General features: G+C 41.7%; 1 protein-coding gene across 1 annotated transcript in view; it reads left to right on the top strand.

Moving 5' to 3' along the window:
- LOC109933936 (PC3-like endoprotease variant B) overlaps nucleotides 1-12,236 on the top strand; it is a 746,762-nt gene that overhangs the window by 480,730 nt on the left and 253,796 nt on the right. Inside the window, exon 12 of the mRNA XM_048598131.1 lies at nucleotides 2,363-2,463. Coding sequence (XP_048454088.1) covers nucleotides 2,363-2,463 — 101 coding nt within the window. The remainder of the gene's footprint in view (nucleotides 1-2,362; nucleotides 2,464-12,236) is intronic.

The following is a 12,236-nucleotide window of genomic DNA, read 5'->3' as shown; positions in this document are numbered from 1 at the left end:
CTGATGCTGCTTGGCCTGCTGTGTTCATCCAGCTCTACACCTTGTTATCTCATATTCTATGATGTTGCCTGGCTGACCTCATTACAATCACTAAATACTCCATTCACCAACTTTTTGCCCACTTCCATAACCTATCCATAGTTCTTTTTATACTGTTTGTATCCATCTCGTAACGTGCCCGTTTACCTATTTTTGAATTGTCTGCAAATGTAGCTACAGTATGTTTGCTTCCTTTCTCCAAGTCATTAACATAAATCATAAGTAGTTGCAATTCCAACATTGATGCCTGTAGAACCCCACTGGTTGCAAGTTATCAACCTGAAAAAGAACCTCTTATCCCCAATTTTCTATCCATGTCAATATACTACCTCCAACACTCTGGGTTCTTACCTTATGGCTTACCTTTTGTAAGATACCTTATTGTACACCTTCTGGAAGTCCAAATACAACACACCTACTGGTTGTGCTCTATCCACTCTAGTTGAGACTTCCTCGAAAATGTCCAATAAATTAGTCAGTCACAGTTTCCCTGTCACAAAGCCATGCTGGGTCTGCTCAATTAGATAACGATTTTCCAAATATTCTGCTATTATTTCCTGATTCCAATACTTTTCCAACAATGGATGTTAGTCTAACCAGCCAATAGTTACCTGTGTTTTGCCTCCTCCCATTCTGAATAGGAGTGTCACAGTGGCAGTTTTTCAATCTTCTGGTACTTCTGCAGAAATCAAGGATTTTTGGAAAATTACAACCGATGCATCCACTATCCTGGTAGATAACACAGTGTGGAGCTGGAGGAACACAACAGGCCAGGCAGCATCAGAGGAGCAGGAAAATTCAGAAGAAGAAGGGTCCCGACCCGAAACGTCAGCTTTCCTGCTCCTCCGATGCTGCCTGGCCTGCTGTGTTCCTCCAGCTCCGCACTGTTATCTCTGACTCCAGCATCGGCAGTTTTTACTATCTCTGAGTGAGCACTATCTCTGTAGTTCTTTTTTAGGATCCTAAGATGCAAGCCACCAGGGCCAGGGGAATTACTTGGATACTTGGGATGGGGGGGGCTTATCTTCTGAGGAAACATTGAACAGGCTGAGCTTGTATCTATTGGAGTTTAGAAGAGTTAAAGCTGATCTTATTGAGACATATTAGATCCTGAGAGGACTTGACAGTTTGAAAGCTGAAAACATGTTTTCTCTAACGGAACAGTTCAACACAATAGGATGGAGTTTAAAAACAAGGGGCTTTCCATATGGAGAAACTTTTCCATTGGAGGGTTGTGAGTCTTTGGAACTCGGTCAGAGAGCAGTAAGGGCAGACTCTTTCAATATTTGTACATAAGAGATAGACAGATTCTTGACAAACAAAGGAGTTAGCAGTTAACAGGGTAGATGCAAGGAGTTGAGGTCACAATAAGATCAGCTATAAATGTATTTAATGGCAAAGAATGCTCAAGGGGCTTACTCCTACTCCTCATTCAAAGGTTCAAGTCAGGAAAAGGGGCTGCAACTTGTTCAGATGACAAGAGTGGGTTCAACTGAGTCAAGCTGAGATTTACACACACTTCTTTTGAAGAGATATTATTGATGAAGTTATTGGAGTTTTAATAAAAGCAAAACACTGCAGGTACTGGAAATCTTATATAAAAGCAGAATGGAGAAAGAAAAGCTGATAATGGGGGGCATAAGTAGGCAAAAATGGGTTGGGTATGCATAAAGCAGCCCATGTCAGGACAGGTCCTGCAGTGTGGGGTGGGTAAAGGACATAGAAGAGGTGTTCAGGTTCTAAAATTATTGAAGTCAATTTTGAGTCCTGAAGGTTGCAGGATCCATAACTAAGAAATGAGACATTGAAATGTTTCCCTAACTATTGTTCTGTTTCTCTGGGCTCCATCACTTTCCACCTGTTCAGTCCTCCTTGCTTCCCCAGCCTCTGTCTTCAGGACATATGCCACCTTTTCCTAGCTACAACTAGTTCTGAAGAAGGGTCACTGGACTCGGAACGTTAACCCTGCTTTCTCTCCAGAGATCCTGCCAGGCCTGCTGAGTTTCTGCAGCAATTGCTTTATTATTATGTAGTATCTGTCCACAATCTCCAAATCAAAATATAAGCTGAAATGTTGGCATGGCCAACAAAGAGTTAAGCATTGTTTTTACTTTACATCAGGGTCAGAATAAAGGTGATGTTTCACACATAATAACTAGCATGCATCAATTCCTATTCTGAATCGCTGAATATATTTCATACTTTGTTTCATAAATACCTCTTATGATTTTTTATAGCTTCTTTTTGCTGGATATTGATGCAATATGTGGGTGGGAACTAATTGGAGCTCCAACAATATGTGCAATTACTTTGTTTTCAACAGGTAACAACTGAACTTGACAATGAATGCACCAAAACCTTCAAAGGCACTTCAAGCGCAGCTCCAATGGCAGCTGGTATAATTGCATTGGTCCTTCAGGCTAAGTAAGTATTGTCACATGTAAACAGTTTGCAATTTAAAAAGACCATGTATATTACCAATATATTCAGCAATGTTCGAAAAAATTCTGATGTTGGGACATGGTGGGTCAGTGGTTAACGCTGCTGCCTCATAGCACCAGGGATACCAGTTCAATTCTGGCCTTGGGTGACTGTCTGTATGGAGTTTGCACATTCTCCCCGTGTCTGCTTGGGTTTCCTCCAGGTGCTCCAGTTCATCCCACAGTTCAAAGACATGCAGATTAAGTGGTTTGGTCATGCTAACTTGCCAGTAGAGTCTAGATACGTGCAGACTAGGTGGATAAGCCATGGGAAATGCTGGGTTACAGGGTTAGGGTAGGGGCCGGGTCCGAGTGGGGTTGTCTTTGGAGGGTCAGTGTGAATTTGATGGACCGAGTGGCCTGCTTCCGCGCTGTAGGGATTCTATGATTCTCTGAGTGTACTTAGATTTTCTGTGAGGTGTTCTTGACGAGAGCAAAAGAATGTTATTGGTTTTATTTAACATGATTAAACAATGTGGAAGATTTCCTTGTTGGACGCCTGCAATGTTCTCATTTCTGTTTCCCAAAGTGGCAGAATTCCTCTTGTAATGTGTAGCTAACAGAATCTTGCATTTATATGGGCTACATGAGCAGGCCAGAGGTTCAAAATTGTGTGGCAAGTAGCTCACCTGCAATGCCTGCCCACCATTTACAAGACACAAATCAGAAGTATAATGGGTTCCTGTATACTTGCCTGGATGAATGCAGCTTCAACAACATTCAAAAAGCTCAACACCTCTAGGACAAAGCAAACCACTTGATTTGCACACCAGCCATCATCTTCAGCATTCACTCCCTTCATCACAGATGCACAATGGTAACAGACATAAGATAAAATACATAAAGACAGCATCTTTCACAAATGTGACTTGTACTATCTAGAGTGCAGGTTACCCTTTGAACTGCACACCATCCTGACCTAGAACTCCATTACCTTTCCTTCATTGATGTTGGCTCAGTATCCTGGAACTCTGTTCCCACCAGCACAGTGGGTTTACCTACACCTAAGGATTACAACAGTTTAAAATTTAGCTCACCACCCATTTTTCAAGAACAGTTAGAAATGGGCAATAAATGCTGGTCTAGTCAGTGTTACCCAAATCCCATCAATAAATAAAACATAGATAACCCCCTCTCATGATCATTGCTCCTCCCAAATTGCACCACGGCGAGAAACATGTGTTTGAAATCTGGTCTATTAGTAACATAGAAAGTGTAACTGCCAATTTTGCACTGCAATGTGCCACAAACTGCAATGTCACAGAGAATATTATCTGTTACAGATCATTTTCTTTTTGCTGATGTTGAGTGAAAGATAAATATTGGTCAGAAAAATAGGGACAATTCTCATGCTCTTTTTTGAGTAGCATCAGGAATTGTTTATGCTTACCTATGAAAAGGTAAATGACAGCCAGTGTGCCTTTGATGTCAATGTTGATCATCTCCATGATGGATGTCTAAACTTGCTAGGATCTACATCGCCAAGAAGGTTAACAATTTCAGTGTATTTTTGCTTTGTTTCTCAGTTTTCTACAGCAGTGTGCTATTCATGGTTTGATCTTTACCTTCATAAGCACTATTGTCTAGGAGAGTCACTCTGTGGCTTGGGTTTTGTTCTAATATTTCCTCTCGGGACAAAATGTAAGCTAGTTGGGTGAGTTTGTCTGTGTTTACTAGTTAGAAGATAAAGGATTACAAATAAACAAAGGAAAGATGCCCAGAAGTTGAGATTATGCCAAGAATGACATTACCATAGGTATTGTTTCTCTCCAAGAAATATTTGTCAACAAAAGAACAGTTTTGGATTTGTCTCAGGAATTGGGATCGACACTTCATAAGGTAAACCTTGACTGAGGATTGCCAGCCACATGTTGCAAACTGATTTTCATTCAAGCTCCAGTGTAGATATGGAGCTACTGGTTCATTATTTGTGGCAACAAAAAGGATGCAAGGTTGGCTGCTTGGTCACCAAGATTACACACTGAAGCTATGTTCGTTGACAAGTCTCCAGGAACCATGATTACCAGTGAGTCACAATAGTGCTAATGTACACACCGTCACAAGAACTGTAATAGAATACACTGTAGAAAGCAGTGCTACAGGCGCATTGAGAGGTTGAAAGCGGGAGTACTCTAATAGTGATCAGTAAAGGACTCCTAGATCGCCATTAGCCTCAGCAATACTTTGCAAAGTAGCAAGGGAATTGCATAGTGTAGGTGGTGGAAGAGAATAACTTATCCTCGCCCAGAATGCGAACAACATTAATCGGAAAGAACAGAAGATCTTTCTCAAACTATCTTTACACTTTACCATAGTCATAAGTAGATTTTCACAAAAAAGATCTTCCTCTGATGATTCCCTCCACACATCTTCATGTATTCACAGTTCCATTGCAAAATAAACCTTCACTTACCAGTCCAAATTGCTGCATCTGAAGTATGGTTCCAATACCTTTCTTCTCCTAATTTATTAGTACACAATGCATAGTCAAAATGCAGAGATGGTCAGCAATTGGTTAAAATGTGACAAGAACTGGACAATTTTAAGGTTTTGGGCAAATAAGAGGCATGTATCATTTGATGTCCACAAGTGGTGGCAGTGACTATCTTCAACAAGGGGGAATCTAGCCATCACCACTTGACATTCAATCATTATCATCACAGAGTCTCCCACTATCAACATAATTGACCAGAACCTGAAATGGAGCAATCGTGTAAATATGTGTCTATGACAGCCGCCCGGGGCTGGGAATTCTACAGTGAATAACTGTCCCATTGACTCCTCAAAGCCTGGACATCATCTATAGAAACAAGTCAGAAATGTGATGGAGTTATCCCCAATGACCTGGATAAGTGCAACTCCAACAACACCCAGTATGGCCTACGGTATCCGAGAGAAAGCAGCTCATCGATTAGTACCACATCCACCACCTTCCACGTTCTCTCCCTTCATCACAGACGCAGAGTGGCGGTAGTGTGTACTTTAACAAAAGCACTTCAAGATCACCAAGGCTCCTTAGACAGCACCCCACAAACCTGCAAACTCAACTACGTGGAAGGACAAGGACAGCAGATACATGGAAATACCACCGCCTGCCAGTTCTCCTTCAAACTGCACATCATCCTATTTTACACCTATATTGTGGCCTGTTCATGATCACTGTGACAAAATCCTGGAACTCCTTCCCTAACAGCACCACGTGTGTAGCCACAGCACATTAACTGCAGCAGATCAAGAAGGCAGCTTGCCTTCTCTAGGGCAATAAGGTGTGCATTTTTGTTTCTACGTCAAATAATGGGCAGAGTGTGAACAATTACAGAGCCAAATGAGAGACTTAACAGTGACTAGATGGAGTTCTTTAACCTGCCTCCATGCTTTGTCAGTGGACAGTCCTTGATAACATGAGTTATTGAACTGAATTGCAGCTGCAGCCGATATCATATTGATGATTCCACTGAGGTTGGGTGGCTGCACAGAGGCTTTGATCTATCTGGTAAATGGTTAAAAGGGCCCACTGGCTTCATGGGAGATCAAAGCAGTGTGGGATTTCCATAAAAGTGATGTGACAAGGTGCCACATCAAAGGTTACCATGCAAAGGTAATGTTAAACAGGATAAGGTGATAACCTGGGTAGGAGATTATTTAATAACATGGATAGGGAATTGGTTAGCCAACAGGTTTTAATAGGCTCTTTTTGGATTGACAATACATGATGGATCAATAATGGGGATTCAACTACTCAGAATTATATTAACGATTAATTATATTTTGGATGAAGAGACCAATAACATGTTTGCTAAATTTGCTGATGACATATAGTTAAGAAAGTAAGTTGTGAAGAAGAGGTAAGGAATCTGCAAATGGAAAGGGTGGAAAATTAAATGAGTGGTGAAACATTTGGAAGATGGAATTTAGTTAAGAAAAATGTCTCCTTTGGCAGGAAGCCAAGAAAGGTAGCGTAATGTTTAAATAGCGAGAAATTGCAGTACTCTCAGATATAGAAGGATATGGGTGGCCGAGTACATGAACCACAGGAAGTGAGTATGTGAGTACAACTGCGCTTTAGGAAAGATGTGATTGCGTTGGAGGGATTTCAGAAGAAATTCAAAAGGATGTTGCCTGAGATGGAACATTTTAGCAATGGAGAGAGGCTGGATAAGCTCAGGTTGTTTTCTTTGGAGCAGAGAGGACGAAGCGGGAACCTGATAGATGTGTTTGAAGATTATAAGGGTCATGGATGGGTTGGATAGGAAGCAGATGTTCACCTTAGTTGAAAGTGAGACACACTTTTAAGGTGCAATGCAACACGTTTAGAGGGGATTTGAGGAAAGAGTGTTCAACCCAGAGGGTGGCGGGTATCTGGAATGCACTGTCTTGGAGGGTAGTTGAGGCAGGAAACCTCACAACTTTCAAACCACAATCTTTAACTATGATGAGTGGTTTTGGTTGGATGTTTTCTTCTGCCTAACCTCCTGCCATAGATCCACATCTGTTCGTCCCTGGCTTTTTGTATTTAGCCATATGTGGTATCACCATATAAGTTTATCCACCAACTACAAGGCCCAAGTCAGAAATGTGTTGGATTAACCCTGCTTGCATGGATGAGTGCAGCTCTGACAACACTCAAGAAGCTTGACACCATTCAAGCCAAAATCATCCACTGATAGTCACCAAACACAAACATTTAATCCATTTGCCACCAATGATCAGTAGCAACAATGTGTACCATTTACAAAATACAGTACAGAAATTCACCAAGGCCCTTTAGACAGCATCTTGCAGACCCATGGGCATTACCATCAAGAAGGATAAGGGCAGCAGATACATGGGAACACCACTGCGTGTAAGTTCCCCTCCATGCCACTCATCTTCCTGATATGGAAATATATTGCCATTCCTTCAGTGTCACTGGGTTATTGACACTGGAATAATAACCTGAAATTCCCTCCCTAATGACATTTTGGGTGTATTTACACCAAATCAATTGCAGTGGTCAGGTCATCTAAGGAATGGGTGATAAATACTGGACCAGCCAACAACTCCCACATCTCATGTATCAGTAAGAAAAACACTTATTTCTTCTTTTAAGACACTGGGTTGCAGGCTGTAGTATTGGGGAATTGTCATGATTTCTGTACATGAGTTGTCTGTCATGGATGGCATTCTTGCTGTTAAATTCCCTTTAAACCCTGCCGTTGTGAAGGTGGAATGTGTTAGAGACTATTTCATTAGTGCTCAGCTGTAAGCATGGGGAGGTACATGTTAAAATGGCCTGGACATATCTTGCTATGAAATGACAGGTGCAGGAAGTGTCTATGCATGAACTAATGACATCATCACATTCCATGTGCAGTGATGTCATCATCAACTTGTCAATGATGTTGATGTCAATTCTCTCTTCGCACATACTTGCTGTTCCTGCCAGAGTTTACAGGAAGGCCAATGTTCAGCCTTCATCAGAACAGAATGGATTTCTCTTCACTGATGCTGCCTGACTTTCTGAACATTTGCAGGAGTTTCTGTTTTTATTTCATATTTCCAACCTCTTTAGTATTAGGTTTTTCTATGACTGTTGGATAATTCCATTGTTGACTGATCTGGTGACATCTCTAAACCTGTCTCACGCACATACAAACACAGACATTCAGTGCACAAAAACAAAGTTGCTGGAAAAGCTCAGCAGGTCTGGCAGCATCTGTGAAGGCAAAAACAAGAGTTAACATTTCGGGTCCCGTGACCCTTCCTCAGAACATTCAGTGCATTTGAGTGTTAACATTAGCATGCCTTGCATGACGTCCTGTTAAGCATTCTGTATTGTTCTCCCATTTGTAGAGTGGTTTGGAGTGCCATAGAGGATCACTATCCCCTGCTGTATTTTTCCATTACTACTTCCCAGGAAAAGTTGAAAAACTGTGCCTGTGTGATACTGCAGCATTCTTTTGTCCTAATGGGAATTGAAAGAGGTTGATATATTTTCAAAACAGTGCTATATTTGATACAATTCCCTTTTCCATAAGATCCAAAGAAATCCGAGCAGGGGTAGGCCACTTGGCCTTTCAAGACTCCCCTGTCATTCAGTAAAATCATGGGTGATCTGATTTTGGTCTTTACATTACATTCCTGCCTGCTCCTCATAACTCAGCCTTGAACTAGCAGTGTGGATCTCCTATGAGATTTTGAACTGCAGGCAAATATCCTATTCCCTGAGAGCTGCTGGACGCTTGAAGCTGGCAACTCTTTTTGCCTATCAGTGCCTCTTCCTGCTGCTGGTAATGCACCCACCAAAAGGATTGACAAGCAACAGAGGCCATTGGCCAGTGAGGGTAGGGGCGTGTTCAAGGGCAAAGGGGGTGAAGTTGCAAGAGTTAGGGGGAAGCCCAAAGCAGTCAGCTCATTTGGTTGGATCCCTTTGTCATTCACTGAGTGCCCTTGAGGCCTGGAAGCCAGCAGGTTCCCTGTCAGACAACACTCCCCATCTACTGCTTCATGAATATTGATAATGGTGGGTAAGGCCCTGGAATTCACTAACTACCAACTAAGGGCCTCAATGAGTAATTAGGTGCGATAGCAATCCATGAGCTCGCTTGCCCTGTAGGTGGAAAAGCAGAGGGTTCACATTCCACTACCTTCTGCCCAATTAAATAGCCCTACCTCCAAATCCACTATAAGGTGGCTTTAAATTCCATCTATTCTGTTTAAGTTCCAAACTCTGAAGGTGGCAGAGACAGTAGGAACTGCAGATGCTGGAGAATCTGAGATAACAAGGTGTAGAGCTGGATGAACACAGCAGGCCAAGCAGCATCAGAGGAGCAGAAAGGCTGACGTTCCGGGCCTAGACCCTTCTTCAGCCTTTCTGCTCCTCTGATGCTAAAAATAGGCTTTTCAACTGGAAGATTTTCAAACAGTGAACAGGCTTACAAACAACTGGGTACATAAAACAAAACTGCATGGTGCCATCGGCATGATTCTCAGGTCCAGCCTAGGTCAGGAACAAGGGCAAACAGGCCTCAAGGATACCAGCTTTGGTTGCCACACAGATTCTCCACCACTGATCCCAATACTAGCCATTTTAGCAGAGATGGGATCATGACAAGCTGGGTTGCCTACCCTCATTCAGTGGGTAGCTAATCTATTCCCTGTTTGCATTCAATTAAAGGAGGCCAATAGAATTTTCCAATTGGCTACCAGTTTCCCATCCACTGGAGGTCACTTTAGGTGCCTGGAAATGAGCATGTGGGGAAAGGTCAAAGGGGCCAGGCAGCGCTAGAAGCCCTCCCTATGTATAAAGCAGCCGTATGCTGCCCTGTACAGGAGCTACGTCCACCCACCATCCACAGTAGCAGCATGGCTGCACAAATCATTTTTAAATTAAATTTTTAAAAAGATTGTTGAGAGGGCACTTGCAATTTGAAGCAATCACAGTGTGCTATGCCTTTTGATCTAAAACACCTCTGATTGGCTCTCCAGCTTTGGGAACTTAGCCGCCATCGTTAGTCGGACAGGGAACTTAGCACATGCCAATGAAGGGGACATTACCTTGACTGACTGTTTTACCCCAGTGTTCATGACCTGCAAAACAGTCCTCCCTCCTGTTTCCCATGCCTGAATCACAGAGGCCAATTAGCCCATCTCGTTCATTCCAATTATTTGCAGAATCATGCAAACAGTGCCATTCCCCCACTTTTGCTCCATAGCTCTGCATAAGTTACCTGGTTCCTTTTGAAATCATTGATGGTGTCTCCTTTCACTTTTCTCATATGCTGCACTTCCCGGCCATTATTTGCTGCAAAGTTAAGTTGTCCCTCACATAGCCCCTGCGTCTCTCACACAAATCTTCATATTTATTTACCTGCTCATTGTATCATTAGCTAACCGGAGCAGCTTTTGTTTATCTATCTTATTTACACCCATCTTACTCTTTCACACCTCTCACAAATCTCTTCAACTCCTTTGCTCCAAAGAAAATGGAACTTCTGCAACCTAAAGTTTGGTAAAATCCCTCAGATGGAATTGCTCTGTAGCACACCATTCCCAGCAGCGTAACAAGAAGTTGGCATTGTTGTATGGGCCTGTCACCTTCTATCCACTGCAAAGTCACTGCTAATGATAAAGACTACTGAAATCAATCTATTTTAGTTTAGGAAACTTCAAGGCTGCTTGGTCTGGTATCAGAAAGGAAAACTACTTCCTGGTCTAATGAGAAGAATATCTTGTAGTTGAGAAGGAATGATTTATTGCATATTAGTTGCAGCTATATTGATTTTGAGGAGGCCCAGATGTTAGGACTCATTCCTTTGAGATCTTAAGATGCTCTGCCCACAAGAACATGTGACAACATCCTATTTGGTGGTGCTTATTGGCACTCTTCAGTGTAAAATCGTTCAGATAATTTCAAATCTATATGTATCTCCCTACAAGCATATATTGTCTCATAATGAATAATATACATTTGAGTACATAATTACATTTACCACTTCCTTATCTCCCTACCATTTTCTGATTTCACAAATTCATCCAATCTGGTGGTCACACAGTTCTTCAGCCACCCATTCTTTTTGAACTTGGAAGACTGTTATATCATTGGGTAGAAGACTGTTGATTTCATTTCTTTTCCTGAGAGTCTGAGATCTGTAGGTTACTTTAACTGGAAAAATGGAAATTTCTCCTTTGCCATTTTCTGAATACCTGAAACAGGCAAGGGTTTTTGCAGTATCTTCAATTGTTGAGCATTGGAAGTGATGGCTTCCATGAGTTGCAGGCATCAGATCTCAGTCTGTATCAGCAGATCTTTAATTCTCAATCTGCCTGTAGATTTATGCTGAAACATGTGAGCCTGTTGACTGGGGTTTGGACCTTTGACTTCACCCTCAGCGATTATTTTACTGGTGAAACCAACATGTTCACTTCCTTGGTTCTTCTTTTAAGATTTGTTTCTGGCTTGGTGTGATTTCTGCAACAGCTACTGAGGATTCTTCCTGTGAAGAGAAGAAAGCCAATTATTGTGTTTAAACTTGCCTCATCTTTGTTACCTTAGCAGATATAGGTTTGTCAGGCTCAAGTGAGGTATTCTGTTCATTAGCCATCTTGCTGCTTGTTTTTCATCACAAACTTTGCTGGTTCTTGCAGGCTGAGCGCTCTTCAGTGTTGAAGCAGTGGGAAACATTTGTGCCAATACTGTATAGTCACAGGTTCCCATCTTATTCACAGTACAAAACAAATTTCTTATGCCAACGTAACTAATCTCAGTTGATCCCTTCTTTTATATTTTGGTTGTGTCATAAGTCTAGGGAGCCCTATGAACTCTTCGATCTGACCTTTGACTGGTTGTTTGTTAACCAGCTGCTCCTTGACTGTCCTTTCCATAACTTTGTATTGTTTAACTCCTTATGCCATTTGAAGACATTTGTGGTTGAGTTGTGCATTTGATTGTGAAGTGCTCATGAGTGTTCCACTATTTGGCATCCCTTATATTGTAAATTTGCTTGTCACACATCTTTATTTGTAACAATTGTAGTTTCTGAACCTTGTTGTCGTTTGTTAACATTGATTTCTTAGCCGTGACTCACTGATAATATGGTAACACTTATCCTGGTGTTGAATTTAAAATACCTGAGATGACCATCGACATAACCATCAAAGGTCTAGATCACTTACTTACCCCATTAACACTTCTGGTTTTACTTCTGTTGCAGAACTTTCCATCTTATTAATCTTTTT

The sequence above is a fragment of the Rhincodon typus genome, chromosome 6 (genome assembly GCF_021869965.1).
Source record: "Rhincodon typus isolate 14 chromosome 6, sRhiTyp1.1, whole genome shotgun sequence".
Taxonomy (NCBI): Eukaryota; Metazoa; Chordata; class Chondrichthyes; order Orectolobiformes; family Rhincodontidae; genus Rhincodon; species Rhincodon typus.
This window is presented reverse-complemented; position numbering and strand designations above follow the sequence as displayed.